The 17,003-nt window shown below is 38.1% G+C and overlaps 2 protein-coding genes across 2 annotated transcripts in view; one reads left to right on the forward strand and one right to left on the reverse strand.

Moving 5' to 3' along the window:
- Positions 1-2,759: 2,759 nt before the first annotated feature.
- On the forward strand, positions 2,760-5,853 carry irx4b (iroquois homeobox 4b). Its single transcript, XM_060864858.1, has 5 exons — positions 2,760-2,804; positions 3,885-4,100; positions 4,406-4,515; positions 4,636-4,946; positions 5,302-5,853. The coding sequence occupies exons 1-5, from the start codon at positions 2,760-2,762 to the stop codon at positions 5,847-5,849; spliced, it is 1,230 nt and encodes a 409-aa protein (XP_060720841.1). The 3' UTR covers positions 5,850-5,853.
- An 8,998-nt stretch (positions 5,854-14,851) lies between these two features.
- Positions 14,852-17,003, reverse strand: part of ndufs6 (NADH:ubiquinone oxidoreductase subunit S6) — a 2,217-nt gene continuing 65 nt past the window's right edge. The window contains exons 1-4 of the mRNA XM_060864859.1: positions 16,889-17,003; positions 15,941-15,994; positions 15,208-15,330; positions 14,852-15,024 (exon numbers count right to left, since the gene is read on the reverse strand). The exon at positions 16,889-17,003 is cut by the window's right edge and continues 65 nt beyond it. Coding sequence (XP_060720842.1) covers positions 14,956-15,024; positions 15,208-15,330; positions 15,941-15,994; positions 16,889-17,003 — 361 coding nt within the window. The 3' untranslated portion in view covers positions 14,852-14,955. The remainder of the gene's footprint in view (positions 15,025-15,207; positions 15,331-15,940; positions 15,995-16,888) is intronic.

Consider the following 17,003-nt stretch of genomic DNA (forward strand, 5'->3'; position numbering starts at 1 on the left):
AGCCTTTGTGCCCTGTACATGGGCTGGAATAATCTTGGAAAGGACCACGCCATCTGTATAAAGCTGCTCATTTAGAGGTCTCAATGAGGCACAACAGACAAAATATTAATCCAGTGTGTCCTGTTCTTAGAAATAAAACCCTGCTTTTTACAACTTACACGAGTTAAAAACCCAGAGAAACAAGAGTGCTAACATGGTTAGAGGTTATCATTTGCAGTGTGGAGGATGTTTATCTTTGTTTTCATCTTTAAAGAGGAGTGCGAAGGGGCTCGAGACGTGCACTGCAACCTCTTCATCTATTATGTATATTAAGTGAGCCGTTACACGCCAAACCACTTAGACATGACAGTGAAAAAGCAACGGGCAGAGCTCTGAGCTGTAAATCTGAGATGTCAGCTGGCATCATGGGTACGATTTCATTTAGAGAAGACTTGAATGAGCGATGAAGGATTAAATTTCAAGTAAATGGAAGTATCTCTCTTTCTCTCTCGCTCCATGACAAGTCTATCATTTTCAGAAGAAGCTCTCTTGCTTTCTCTCTTTCTCTCTCTCTCTCTTTTGCTCTCTCTCTCTCTCTCTCTCTCTCTCTCTCTATCTATCTATCTATCTTAGTACAGTAGGATAATGAGTGACCTGACACCTTTATATTAATGTGTTCGTAAGCAACACCTAATAGGGATTGTACAGTGGACGCTCACATAAACAGATTAACTAGTTATGTAACTGTCGATATGAAAGGATAGTTTTGTTGTTTTGGAAGGAGTCTCCAGATCCAGTGCTTGTTAGCTGTAAGATATCTCATAGGAAAGTCTTCAGAATGTAGAAGTGTGTTTTTTCTCTCTAACATGACAAGCTGCATTGTTTTGTCTTATAAATTTAAGAGAGAGAAAAAAGGATGGTTAAGGAATGGACATTTACAGCTGCTATAATGTAATTAATGGTGCTTGCAAAGCAACATTCTTACTATTGTGCCGGACAAAACTTCTGCGCGTAACTTGTCCCGCAGCTTTTGTCCTAGACCCATGAATGATGTGTCAAATTGACTGGCTCATTGAGGAGAGGTGTGCTATTACTTTTCTAAGCGATACGAGTACCGGTACTTCCGGTACCGGGTCTCAAAGTGGACTTTTTTCCCCATAGACTCCCCTTATAAACTTTGGAGGTTTATAACTCGGCAAGCTTTCGAACTATCTACACTAAACTCGGCCAGCTCCTTTAGGGTGATACTCTGAACAAACTTTTAAATTGGTGTACTGACTGGCCTTTCGGTTGTGCGCAGCCCCGCCCCCAATATATGCAAAATCAAAAAACTTTTTACAACATGGACATGTGACATATCAAAACACTCAAAACAACAAGGGGAACTTCCTCACGGGTATTTTGATGACGTCACATGCTCGTCTCGACTAGCCTCCGGGATTTGCCATGTGCAAGCACCATTCCCATTTTCTTCAGGAAATGTACGTTCTTGTTGTAAATGCAACTCTCTTAAAAAAGTCATAATTAAGTGACTGTCAGTGCTATCAGACTCTTCCAGCACAGTTTTGTGTGTGTGTATGTGTGTGTATGTGTGTGTGTGTGTGTGTGTGTGTATGTGTGTGTGTGTGTGTGGCCTTTATGAGGAAAACAGGCTTAAATAAAATAAAGGTAAATGAAAATATAAATGGTTAAATTATTTTATTTTTACAAATAAAAAAAAAAAAGTAACTAAAAAATAAATAAAAGGTCCTTTGGTCAGCATGAATTAGCTGCAGTAATATGTCAGTGGAAGGTTCTCATACTGATGAACAAATGTGTGTGTGTGTGTGTGTGTGTGTGTGTGTGTGTGGTGTCTATGACAAAAAAACAGACTTAAATAAAATGTAATTAAAATTGAAATGGTTAAATTATTTTATTATTACAAATAAAAAAATAAAACAAACAAATAAATAAATAAACAAATACATACATAAATAAATAAATAAATAAATAAATAAATAAATAAAATGTCCTTTAGTCAGCATGAATTAGCTGCAGTAATATGTCAGTGGAAGGATGAACAAATGTGTGTGTGTGTGTGTGTGTGAGTGTGTGTCTGTGTGTTATAAAGGAAGGGAAGAGGCTGTTAAAAACAGCTCATTCAAGTAAATGTTTAATAGCCTGAAGCCCCTCCACCCTCCTCCTTTTTTTGTCCCCAGACCCACCCTGATCATGTTATTTTAATTGTAGTCAAGTGTTTTAAAACTCCAGAAGAAAAGCAATTATGCTAATCTCTCTGCTCGCTCATCAATCATTTCCAATGGAGCTGTCTGAGCTGTGTGGTGAAGTCCTCTCCAAGCAGGCAGGTGTTCCTCTGCTCATTAAAGTGAGAGAGAGCCCGAGGCTGGCCACTTCCTTCACCGTGCAGGAGAGAGTGTGAAGGAGGAGTGTGAGAGGTGGAGCACGCCAGTGCTTCATCACAGAGCACATGCATTAGACCTCATCTTACCTTTCAAACAGCCCGTCTGAGGATGATCAGGAGTTCAAAAGCCTGAGACGTGTCTCCTGATCATTTTATTTGTGTTCCTGCACCGTATCTGCGCGTTGTGTTGTTTTTTTTTTTTAATGTATTTTTTTTTTTTAGTTAAGAAACGTGTTCTGGAGAGACATAAACCAAATCAGCTGCAGTTTGTCTGTAGTGAATCGAAGCATTAATCGGATTTTCCTCCATGCTGCGCGAAGAGCTGATGACCTGATGACTTTTGCACTGAGATGCGTTCTACCCTTTCATCTCCTCAGGCATGTCATACACTGAGTTCGGCTATTCGTATTCAGCAGCGCCCCAGGTGAGTACCTTTTATACTTTTGTAAAAATTTTAAATAAATCTGAAATATTTGCTTTATTTTATATTCTGTGAAAATGAGCACACTAAGAATTTCACCGTACAATGAGCTTCTGTCTATGATGATAAACTTATTGATTCACTTATGCACCCATGCGAATGGTGAAACGGTGCAGTTTTTCACAGTGACATTTAATTCTTCATCCCTGTGTCTATGACGTTGCACAAATACGATGCGTGAATTCCTCACACGTCTTTATTCAACAGCTTCACTGCATCATAACAGTAAAGTCAAATAAGTCGAAAAAGTCAAATCTTAAATATGGTGACATTTATCTACTATTTCCTGTAATCAAATTTGACCCGGCTATAGATGCTTTTAAAAATATTATTTTTAAATAATTGATCACTTAGATTTTTTTTTCTAGAAACAAATTCTTAAAATTAGAAAAAGAAAGGGCGACAAAAAACAGACGTTCTTGACTTTAGCAATTTTAGAAATTGCAAGTTTAAAAATACATTTAATGATCTTAAATTTAGCTAATTGTTATCTTATATTAGGAAATCTATTTGACCTGTTTTTTGATATTTTTTCTTCCTAAGATCTTATTCTTATTACAGTGCATGTATTATTATTATTATTACTTCCTTGAAATAAAGATTAATGTCAAAAGTTAATAGTTAATTTAACATTCAACCAACTTAGGTGTGTTTATTTTTCTGTTCTAAAAGATTATTGATTTTTATCTAATAGTTTTATACTTTAGAATTTAAACTGATGATGTGGTACAATGTGGGTACTTTTAGTCAATAGCTTTATACATTTTACAATGGTTTAAGGTACGTAATTGGACGTAAATACCAAAATTGATGGTACTCTTGATGGTATGACCTGAGCAGCTTTTGAAACATATTTCCGCATACTTCCAAAGCATATTATAGTGAATATAAAAATGTCTGTGATGAAGCAAATTGTAATGTGTATGAATTTAGTAGCTTCCTGGAGTTTACCACGTTAAAACAAATGAAAAACATAAAGTATATGTTTTAAAATGAAGTTGTCTGGTTCCTCTTCCTGCACAGATCCTGTTATCATCTAACACTCTTGGTTCCTGTTACGAGTCCAGGAGCGAATCTCCATTCGATTCTGCGCAGACTTCTCTTTACTGCCCAGTGTACGAGGGCACGTTGGTGACGTCCACCAGACACGACCTCAGCTCTCCTTATGAGAACGGATACACGAAAGATCACGGGACATACTGTTCGTATAGAACGGATTCAACATGCCTGTATTCCCTGGTATGGGTTTGAAGGGTTGTGCTGAGATGTTTGCAGCAAAAAGCAAAATAATGCCGTTTTAAAACAGGAAGTGTTTTTTCTAAAGGGCTTTTTGTTATGTTTGTTATTTTGATGGATTCCAGTATATTATTGAAATATTTGAGCTTCAGTGTAGTGTTTGTCTGTCAATAGAACAGTTGTCCATTGGTAAAGAATATATTGTTATATTCTGCACACACACACACACGGTCATTTGTATACATGGAGAAAGTCTTGACATGTTTTATCAAGCGTTCATTTGATTTCTAATTTGGTTTTACTCATAGGGTAAGATCAGAGAGAAGACAGACTCAGGAACGGCAAATACAAGGATCACACATGGCTCGACTTATTACTCCTACAATCATCCATTTGGATGCCAGTATGACTCATATGGGTAAGATATACAGTATATGAGTGGATATCTAATCTGATTTGATAAGATTTCCAATAAAACTGTGGTTTGGGGTTTTTGAAAGCCCTCTGTGAAAGTGAGCACTTGGTATTGGGTGTTTAGGTATGGATCTGTGGATGTTAACACGAGAAGGAAGAACGCAACCAGAGAGACCACCAGCACGCTGAAAGCCTGGTTGCAGGAACACAAAAAGAACCCGTACCCCACCAAAGGAGAGAAGATCATGCTGGCTATAATTACCAAAATGACCTTGACACAGGTGTCCACGTGGTTCGCCAACGCACGCCGCAGACTCAAGAAAGAGAACAAAATGACATGGTCCCCACGCAACAAGTCCTCAGAGGAGAGAGGCTGTGATGAGGAAGCTGAGAATATCGAAGGGGAGCCCATTCAATCCGAGAAGGAATTTGAGGGTTTGTTCTAATTTATATTTAACCAATAGATATATTATAAAATAGTAATAACAAATGTATCAAGCTTCTTTGGTGAAATGTTTACGAATATGCATTTTTTTGTTGTTTTTTTCTAAAGAACTTTTTGATTAACGGATCATCATTGTTGGGGATTATGCCTTTATAGGGACAAATGTATTGCTTACTGTAGAAAAAAGAATAATAGATGAAATGTTTTGTAGAGACACTTAAGTGGACCCTCTTTCTGGTGGTGTGCAGGAGTTACCAAAGAATTGCTTCAATATAAGATCATTTCTAAAGTCTCAAGATGTTTTTTTTCAAAATAAATAAATAAATAAGTATTGCTTTATTCCAGACAACCCAAGGGTGGATGATGCAGATCCAACACAAAGCGATTTGGAAGATTTCGACCTTACCGAATCAGATGCCTCTGAATGTGAACCAAAACCTTTGTTACCCATGAGCACTTATGCAATATCACAGGACTGTCCAGCTTATCGACTCAGAGAACCGCTGCAACATGCGTCTCCTCCTGACACGAGGTACAACGGTTTTGATAAAACCAGCTTGGAATCGACGAGCGAAGATAGCCACTACCCTGAGCAAGAAGAGACCAAGCCAAAAATTTGGTCGCTTGCACAGACGGCCACGTCATTAAATCAGGCTGATTACACGTCGTGCATGCACAGGGGTCGGGTCGTGCGCTCGTCCTCCACGGACTGCCATTTAGACTTAGAGGACTCTCCGTTCACCAGCCTCAGAAACTGGGTAGATGGCATGTTTCATGATCCACTGCTAAGGCAAAGCGACTTAAACCAGACTTTCTCCAACTCAAGTTTATGGATGTTAGAGAACAGATTCCATGAACTGACAGATTGTGTTCCCTCATCCCAGATCACATGATCAACAAGGAAAGCGAATTGTTTTTATTATACTACTACTAAATCAACACTGTATTTTATTTATTAAAACGTACACCTTTAAACTACACTACGGCACTAAAGAACCAATGTAAATGCTAAAGTTAAGAAGAAGAACAAATGCACAATAAGAAAATGTACATTTTAATATAAAGATAGCTTTAGAAGAAATTGTCACATTTTCAGCTTAAGGAAACGCTCTTAGGATTAAGACATCAGACTTTTTACCCTTCTAACCATTTCAAACATTTTTGTCTTGGTGGCTGTCATAATCCTCTCTCTCTCTCTCTCTCTCTCTCTCTCTCTCTTATTTTTTTCTCTGTATTTGCAAGAGTGTATACATTTAGCATGCAATCATGATGTTTAAATATAATCAAATAAACCCAAGAAATTTTTTTGTCGCTTTCCATTTAGTGCCTGTTGGAACAGAATTGAAGTTTAAGCAAATGTATACAATATCACCAACGTTTATTAGCTCAGAATAATTTCAAGTATTCTGGTGCTTCAATTTTTGCGTAAAATGAACAGAAACTTCACTCTAATTTGACTGTTTTCATTACACAGAATAATCTCGTGTTATAACCTACATGAGTCCGAGACTCCCCTTTAACTCTAATATAAATTCTACAGAGCTTTAATATATATTTCCTGAACATGTTTTATGAATTAGTCCATCTATTAAAATATTAGGCTTATTATTTATATGTATACTATTATTTGTAGAATGTATTGAATCTACAAACCCCCTGGATATGTGTCTCAGACTCCTGGGTGTAACCTGGAGCCCACTTTAAGAGCACTTTAAGTTTACATTCGTAAATATTCCAGTTAGTTCATCCAGCACTCTATACTTAATTAACTGGGGATTGTATATAAAAACTGCTTTAACAGCAAGTGTTTAAACTGTTATTGAATAAAGACAGATACTGGAAAAATGCCCAGGAGGAGGAGATCACGTTCAGTCAGGCTTAATTAAACATTTCCAGGAAGAAGAAGAAGAAGAAGAAGAAGAAGAAGAAGAAAAAAATAATTTGGTGTGTTTGGTGCTTGTGCCCAGTGTTCCAAGTAAATACTCAACTGAATACCTGAATAACCTGTTAATTTAGGTATATTTATACTATATTAGGAATGTATACGATATACATTTACATTTATGCCATTTGTCAGACCTCCTTATTCAGAGTGATGTACAAAAGTGCTACGATATTTAATCCGTCAAACTTTCCGTTAAGAAAAGTTCCTCAAATATAAATGTACGTTGATGCGACATCGGCTGAATCCCAAAAATACCTCCTAGTACCATATGTTGTGTTCTTGTTTAGCTAGAATAGACATATTTAAAGGTATTTTTCATAAAGCGAGTGTACACTGGGTTTGGGCAAGAGTGCAGTTAAATGAGGTCTTTACTTTCCTATGTATTTATGACAGCATCCAAAATGTGAGATGCTTCAGGGTAAAAATTAGAGACCTTTCAGCTGCTGTGGAGCAGATTTGCTTGTGCTTTATTTTCTTATAGTGTAGTTTAGAAACTCAGAACGGCGATAAGAATAAAGTATTCAGGAGAAGTCTGTCACAGCCATGAGTGGAATTAACAATTTCATTTTAAATAATTCAGGATGAACTCAACTGAGAATTTCATTCTTCTTCAGTATTATAAATAAGTTATATTCACAGTAATAAATAAATACATCTGGCCTCTTTAGAAAGTTGGTACTTTGCTGTGGGTCATATTAAAGAAAATGGGGCAGCAGTTGCAAAAACACAACAGGAAGAGGACGAGGGTTTTTACACGACATGATGGGATGTTTTACCGTAGCAGCAGCGGTGTTTCCTTTCCCTTATCCGTCACTTCGTTTCAGCAGCAAATTTCAGTGTTTTTACAGCTATATATTTCATACATAATATATATCTACTCACATGTATAGCATCAAGTTTTCTTTCTGGATTTTATAAACCAAAGCATGATATATACAGTAAAGTATAATATTATTTACATTGTATTTAAAATAACATTTAGAAACGTCTGGTCTTTTATTAACAGGAACAGATATGTTGCAATAATCTACAGTAGAATTCATCATAATGAACTCATTAGAATTCACTGTGTTTTATTGAGTAATAAGGTCTATGTCCAGTCTGTAGGAAGATTTTCTCAGAAAAGCTCAAACCATGCCTCGTTGCAGTTGACAGACAGAAACATCTGCTGTAAAAAGTTCTGTACCAACCTCAGGACCTCTGATGTTTTACTTCAATTTCTAATGTTCTTAAATTTTGTTTCTTTTCAGTTACAAGTAAATATTCATGTAACATATTTCAAATTTTGATTGATTGATTGATTGACTGATTGATTGATTGGTTTATTGATTGTATAGTCACTCTATCCAGGTCACCCAGATGTCTGGTTAATTTCAAGATTCCTTCATCATATTGTCTTTAAAGCTGAACTTTCTGTTACCAGGATCTTCATATTTAGTGTTATTAAAGCTACCAATTCATTTCAGGATTTAGGAGACAGTTAAACAAATCTTTAGTGATTTTAAGATCTAAACTCTGTGTGTGTGTGTGTGTGTGTGTGTGTGTGGGTGTGTGTGTGTGTGTGGTTCCTTTCAAGGTTCTTTAAAATTAAACTTTCTGTTACCAGGATCTTCATCTTTAGTGTTATTTACGGTGGCCGAGAAGTGCTAAACAAATGAACAAATCCGAAAACACATTAACAAGTCAGACAACCCGGAAGAGGTTGGTACAGTTTGTGAATGGAAACTTACCATCATCGGACGAGACACCTTTCATTCACCTGTATATCTTTAATGACAGGTGTCTTGTCCCGTGATCGGTAAGTTTCCATTCACAAACTATACCTACCGTAGTTATTAAAGCTACCATTTTGTAATGAGTCTGTCTGTGTTTTGCCCTGTTGTCTGCTGTCTGCCTTGCTGTCAATTGTTTGCTCCGCCCACTCATTGATTACCATGGACACTAATTGCACTCTATCTCCCCCCAGGTGTATTGTGTTAGTCACTGATTGTCTCTGCTTGGTGATTGGTTCCTCTTTGCTATATCTACCCTGTTTGTTCACTTCCCTGGTGTTGGTCGTTGTTGTATGTTGGTGTCGAAGTTCCTGTTTCCTGTGTGCTCAGTGTTCTGCCCTGTTTTGCCTGCCCGTTTGTTTGCCTGTTTCTTGTTTTTGTCTATTAAAAGTCTAAACTGCACTTGGATCCTCACTCGCCTTTGTCTCGTCGCGACACATTTCATGTCAGTGGTTTGTTCAGTAACTATCTAGCTAACTCTGGCAGCTAATTGCTTAGTTATGTTAATCTGAACTAGTTCTTCTGTTGCTATTAATTACCATGCATGTGCAGGATGTAGTGATATTCAAGCTCATTATCCAACCCAGAGACTGATCTGTCAGTACACCCAGATTTTCACAAAATGCTAGCTAGTTAGTCCAGGTTAGCTAGGCTAACCGGTTTCCTGCTGTCTTGTGTATAGATTTATCCTTATAGTTGCTGCACTAACACTGTTTTGCTGATATTATTGAAGATATTTTGTTTAATCAAAAAATTTGTGAAAGAATTATTGTAAGATTAAAAATGAAAAGAAAAGGAGGCAAAAATTAAGCCCGTTGCAGATTCCTGCTTAGTTTCATGATATTGTGAGGACTGAGCACTTTATTACTGAGCCCTTTATGAGGAACACATGTACAGCTACACATTCATGCAGTTATCTAATCACATAATCGTGTAGCAGTAGCACAATGCATAAAAAAAAAAACATGCAGATACAAAAACAACAGTTTTTAGAGTTTATTCAGAATGAAGAAGAAAAAACTTCTAGTGAGGTGCAGTTCTGTGAACTGAAATGTCTTGTTGAGGAGAGGTCAATAGTATCGTAATACACGATAACTACTCTCTACAATTGTGGTGATCAGAAAGGCGTCTCAGAATGCACAACAAGTCAAACCATGAGGTGGATGAGCTACAACAGCAGAAGATCACATCTGGCTCCTCTTCTGCTTCTAGAGTATATTGTACTGTATTAGTATAGTTACTGCTGTACAACAAGATGCTTTTGTATAAAGAGTAACATGCCAGAACTGTAAAATATTCCCAGACTACCACAGATTTAATATTAAAATATAAATGAAAATAAAATTAATATTAATAATTAATATTAATATTAATAATTAATGTTGATATTACTATTATTAATTAATATTAAAATATTAAAATACTCTGGGCTAGGTAAAACAATGTACTGTAGATTTACAGTGTAACTACAGTGCTTTAGAGCAATGTAATAACCACCCACATCCTCCTATAGACAGTATTTCCTGTTTCCTTTTCAAAACCTATGAATAATACAAATTGTGATTTTCCATGCAGCAAAAAAAAAATTCACATGCTCGGTTTCACTCAAAAGATTTCCCTCTGAGCAATGTTTGAACTAGCCACTCAGCTACAATGCAGAAACCCTTAATGATGAAACCTCTCCATTCCCTATCACACACACTGGACAGGACATAGTGCCGATTCGGGTTAATAAGCATCACACTGTCTCTTGGTTTCTGTCACTGGCCCCAATTATAGCAGCATGGCTGCTTCTTTTCCGACCTGAGAGCCTCAGGCTGGAAAACTCAGTTCCACTGAACGCACCACCAGAGACTCGGACGCCTCACGCACAACGCCACTGAGCCAATTTGGCATGCCAGCAGAGAACATCCTTTATGAAATATATATACGATCTTCCTCCAACATGTATTGTTCCACCCTGCTGTTTCTTATCATGCTGAATCCCTCTGATGATGGGTAAACGTACCAGGATGGGACTAGAGACTGTTGTGCTTTAGCTCTAATAGGAGAATATCATTCACATCTCGTTCACATCTCTTCGCTGGTGTTAGGTTCTCTTTTGGAGCTCAGAGAGACTAAAGAAGTTGTAAAAAGGTCAGTTATTTAAGTGTGGTATATCGAATGTCTGTAGTGTGTGGAAGCACTTTGTGGAAGCACCTTTCACACCTTTTAAATTTGCGGAACTTGCTCAGTCACTACAGATTTTCAGATTTCTGATTACAAATACAGTATCTACAGTATTTAGGAGACAGATAAACAAATTATTAGTGATTTTCATTCATTCATTCATTCATTTTCTACCGTGGGTCATGGGGAGCCTGTGCCTATCTCAGGCGTCATTGGGCATCAAGGCAGGATACACCCTGGACGGAGTGCCAACCCATCGCAGGGCACACACACACTCTCCTTCACTCATGCAATCACACACTACGGACAATTTTCCAGAGATGCCAATCAACCTACTATGCATGTCTTTGGACCGGAGGAGGAAACCAGAGTACCCGGAGGAAACCCCCGAGGCACGGGGAGAACATGCAAACTCCACACACACAAGGTGGAGGTGGGAATCGACCCCCCAACCCGGGAGGTGTGAGGCAAACGTGCTAACCACTAAGCCACCATGCCTCCTATTAGTGATTTTAAGATTTCTAAATAGAAAGTGTGTGTGTGTTTGGGTATGTGTGTGTGTGTGTGTGTGTGTGCTTCTGTAACTTGCAACTTTAACATATTCAACCTCAACCTTCATTTGTAGTTGTGGCATTTCATGAATGCTATTTATGTAAGATATGGTAACCTCAGATAACCCACAAGCAAGGTGAGAATTAGATTGATGCCTTCTTGCTGAAGGCAAGACCTTCAACATAGTCACAAATTGATTTGCATTTAATACCTTAGCCAAACACAGATCTTTTCCTGGAGCCTTCTCACAGAGCTCTCACCAGGTTGATGCTGATACCATATGAAGAGTCAGAGCAGATTGGCCATGGTGCTTACATCCACCACCCAGTGGGTAAGTCTCTGTTTAGACAAGGATACGCCTTGGGACATTCCTTACTCCATGATACGTGAAGAGTTGGTCAGATGGACAGAAAATGTGCTGCAGATTCATGATTATGAAACCCCAGATTTAGCCTTGAGATCACTCCAGAGTCATCTGTTTATCACAAAGTGCAAGGTGAAAAGGTTTATATTGAAGTGATTGCTTGACAAACAGACAATTTATAGAGATTTCAGTTTGACATCATGGGGGGCATGGTGGCTTAGTGGTTAGCACGTTCGCCTCACACCTCCAGGGTTGGGGGTTCGATTCCCGCCTCCGCCTTGTGTGTGTGGAGTTTGCATGTTCTCCCTGTGCCTCGGGGGTTTCCTCCTGGGTACTCCGGTTTCCTCCCCCGGTCCAAAGACATGCATGGTAGGTTGATTGGCATCTCTGGAAAATTGTCCGTAGTGTGTGATTGCGTGAGTGAATGAGAGTGTGTGTGTGCCCTGCGATGGGTTGGCACTCCGTCCAGGGTGTATCCTGCCTTGATGCCCGATGACGCCTGAGATAGGCACAGGCTCCCCGTGACCCGAGGTAATTCGGATAAGCGGTAGAAGATGAATGAGTGAGTTTGACATCATGCATAGGTTCATAAGGAGAGGTTTTAAGGGACTCTAGCAAAAAGGGAACAAACTACAGCGAATGTTTTCCTCCAAAGAGGTGCCTTTTACAATGCTGTGTCATGAGGACATATATGATGTCTTCACAGAGTATCTATGGAGTTCAGCAGTGCACCAGATCTGGTCTATAAGGCACACACCAATTGTGAAACAGCTTCCATCTTAGGGCATACGACACCATACGAAGTCCTCAGTCTATACAAAAGCCAAAGAGACAGTTCATTTGGGCAGCATGATCCATATGGGACAGTATATCTGTGTGGGAAGGATAACACCAGGATGTGCTATAGCTAAATTGTCCTGATGATGATGATGATGATGATGATGATGATGATGGGTCGGTCATCCTGATTCTTTGCCACGTCTAACTAGTATGTCCTGTAAATATCATTCATTCATTCATTCATTCATCTTCTACCGCTTATCCGAACTACCTCGGGTCACGGGGAGCCTGTGCCTATCTCAGGCGTCATTGGGCATCAAGGCAGGATACACCCTGGACGGAGTGCCAACCCATCGCAGGGCACACACACACACACACACACACTCATTCACACACTAGGGACAATTTTCCAGAGATGCCAATCAACCTACCATACATGTCTTTGGACCGGGGGAGGAAACCGGAGTACCCGGAGGAAATCCCCGATGCACGGGGAGAACATGCAAACTCCACACACACAAGGTGGAGGCGGGAATCGAACCCCGACCCTGGAGGTGTGAGGCGAACGTGCTAACCACTAAGCCACCGTGCCCCCCTGTCCTGTAAATATCAATATTTTAATTAAACATAAATAAAAAATACAAATTCTGTCATTACACATGTATGCTGATTTAAATATATGCATTTTTTTCTGACGTCTGCGTTGAAGTTTTTTGTTTTTTGTTGACTTCTAGCTGTAGACAGTGATTTATTAATCATGCTTCGTGCCAGGCTTCTAATTCTTACACACCTGACAGTTCCACCCCACACCACCAGAGGGCTCCATCACCACAATACTCATTTAGCTCATTTTCACTCAGTTTCACTGAGATTCACACAGTTTCCCCACTGACTCACTGTATTTATATATTCAGTTTTCTGTATCTTATTGTGATGTCTTGTATTTTCAATCATTGTAGTTCTGAAATTTTGAGATACAAAGTTTCAGAGAGATTTTTTCAAAACAAGGCATTTTTGCTGTGGTCTAAATCCAAGTGTGATTGTTTCTGGTGCCCCTGTAGCATTAGTCAGGTTTCAGACTCATTTGATTCTTTCTTTCTTTTGGTTCTATTATGTACAGAAATGCTCCTCACCTCTTCTATGTCCCTCAATGTTCCCCTGCAATCATGGTAGACGTGTTTTGAGGAAACATCATTGACTAAAAAACAGATTACAGCTTACTCAAAAGAGTACTCTGGATGATACAGACAGGCACCGGATTTCATTGACCATAAAGGAGATCCTGATACAGATACTGCAGCTTCATACATGAGAACTGTCAGGTGAGGAAGAATTAGAAGCCTGGCACGAAGCATGATTAATAAATCACTGTCTACAGCTAGAAGTCAACAAAAACCAAAAAACCTCAACGCAGACGTCAGAAAAGATGCTTATATTTAAATCAGCATACATGTGTAATGACAGAATTTGTATTGTTTTATGTATGTTTAATTAAAATATTGATGTTTACAGGACATACTAGTTAGACGTGGCAAAGAATCAGGATGACCGACCCAACCCCATCATCATCATCATCATCATCATCATCATCATCATCATCATTCACATTCAGCACTACATTTGTGAAGTATGATGTGATTAAATACATCAAGAAGAGAAATGTGAAGGCTCCATTAATTGTAGCTGTTAAGGATTTGGGATTTTTAGTTACAGTTACTTTAGTCACCTAGAACTGAGTTTACACTGGTTTAGGACATGTTTTAGTTATGAGTAGAAACTACACATAAGAAGTCAGGAAGTACTCGTGAACTGAAGTGCTGACAAATAGCCCCATCTAGCTGTAGGGGAAAAAACAAACACTTAACAAATAGCTCATGAGGCATACACCATAATATATCAATACAAATAGATGTACATGTTTGAGATAGGAAGAAGAACAGTTCTGGTCATATGATCAGCTACAGCAGCTATGAAAAGTTAAAGAAAATTAAAGATAGTGAGCTCAGACTATTTTTTATTTTTGAGGCAAAATGTAAGGTATATTTTTTTTTCCAGCTTTCAGCCTAAAAACACAGACCTTCAGGATATAAAGATAAACACAAACACGCTTATTTTAAAATATGAATTATCATGATATTTTCCCTACTTCTCTCGCCACTAGTAATTGTGCAGGTGAATTTCAGAAAAAATGAGCAGTTTATAAATATTTTTTATCTGTTTAAAACGAAGGTTAAAGATCATGTTGAGTTTCAATAGATAATGTGATTATATTACTAATGTGAGGCTTGGAAAAAAAAAAAACATGAAAAAAGCTTTTTTTTTTTTTTTAATCAGTTGTATGTTTTTATTGTACAGGAAACCACACAGGTCAAAGTGAATAATTTATAATCAGCAGAGAAAAGAGGACTGGAGACGTCTCAGTGGTGGTGTTTCTGCTGAAACTGCCGTCCGCAGTAACCGCACGTACCCACTTTGGTCGTTTTGTCCTGTGAAAACACACATTAAATGTTAGACCTTCAAAAGTTCTGTAACATTTAACGTACAACGTAGATTTCATGCATAACTGAGCCAACAAAATAAATGTGAATCTCTGAATACGTAAAGTGTTCTTTGTATTTCAGCAAAGTACTGAGAAGAAAACGGATTTATATATAGAACAGCTAGATTACCAGGTTGATATAAACTTTGGGATGGCCCAGAGCTCCTCCACCTCCATCACAGGACACCACTCGAGCTTCCAGTTCAGATACCGGCTCCTCTGCAACCAGGTCTATGGCAAAATTCTGATTCACCTGCGCAATAACGAAGCATACAACAATTTCACAATACAGCAATTAACATCAATTCAATTCAAATTTATTGGTATAGCATTTTAACAATGGACATTGTCTCAAAGCGGCTTTACAGTACATAAACATAGAACAAAAGGTTATTATAAAGAATAGGAAGAAGATGAATATAATACAAAATTCAAGATTAATATTAGATATATTTAAATGTGTTTGTTTTTATCCCCAATGAGCAAGTCTGAGGTGACTCAGGTGACTGTGGGGAGGAAAAACCCCCTTGGATGGTAAAGGAAGGAACCTTGAGAGGAACCAGACTCAAAGGGGAACCTCATCCTCATATGGGTGACACTGGAGGGTGTGATTATAAATATAAAATCTGATAAATGTTGTATTGATGAGGAGATTGTTGTCCTCAAAGACCACATGGACACGTTGACATCTCCTCTTTAGTATAGCAGAGTCTAACTGGAGCTGGTAGATCTCTAGATGTCTCAGGATCCTCACAGAGTCGCCCTCATCTCAGTGGAGTTCCAAAATCTTCATGGCACGTCATGTTCTTATTTATAAGATTTATATGATTATATAAACATAAAACAAACAGAAGGAGTGTTACCTCTTTTTGTCTCCCTACAAATCTCGCTCTTCTTACATCATGTTCATCAAAAACCTGCAAAGAAATAAAAACAGACATTTAACATTATGATAATCGACAAATCTTTGCTTAGACTGTTTCTATGTTCCGTATGTGTTTGGAAATACAGTTTCTTCTGTGTTGTCGTTCTCAATTTAATGTATTTTCATTTATTTGGAAGGAATGTGGTAATGTGCAATCTGAGGGTGGTTACATCCATACAGAGTGAAGGATACAACAATAATAAAGCGTAATACACTCTGCCCTCTTCCTCATACATGACCTCACAGATGCTGATGATTGGCTGATGCAGCTCTGATTGACAGGTGGGGAAAAGATTACGCCACTCCCAGTCTTTGTCTAGCAGAACATTCTGTCATATTGTGTACAGCTTGTTTATAGTGTGCCAAATAACTCTCTAATCTATCAGCAGAGAATTTATACTCTTGTGTTTAGATTTTTGCATTAATAATAATAATAATACTACTACTACTAATAATAATAATAATAATAATAAATAAATAAATAGTTGAAGTTGTCAACATTGTTCCACATAAAACAGTCAACATTAAAACCTAACCACGAAATAAAACAATACAAAATAAATCTATGAACACATTTTAAAACTCTAAACCGAATTATATCCTCAGTTTGTCACTAAAACAGAGATTAACAAAAGATCCTTTTCCCCACCCATATTTCGACAAGTCCCGCCTTCCTAAAATCTAATTGGTCACTCATAGCTCACAGTAGCCAATCCCTGAGCTGAACGATTTTAAGCATAAACTCCGAACCAATCCTAGCACCGGAGGTATGACTTGTCATAACCGAAAAGAGGTGGGAAAAGAAAAACTAAATGCTAAAGTTTAGCATTGGACTCAGCTGGATTTTATAGTTTATATAAGTGAATCAGACATTAATCAGCATTACCTGTCCAGTGTGAGTGATTTTTTCCCCGTAGGTAGAAACAGGAACACGGTATCGCTGAACAGGTACTGAAGAAATTCTTGAAGTTGTGAGGAAAGTCCTCGTATTTTTAGCGAAG

This window comes from Tachysurus vachellii, chromosome 3 (genome assembly GCF_030014155.1).
Source record: "Tachysurus vachellii isolate PV-2020 chromosome 3, HZAU_Pvac_v1, whole genome shotgun sequence".
Classification (NCBI taxonomy): Eukaryota; Metazoa; Chordata; class Actinopteri; order Siluriformes; family Bagridae; genus Tachysurus; species Tachysurus vachellii.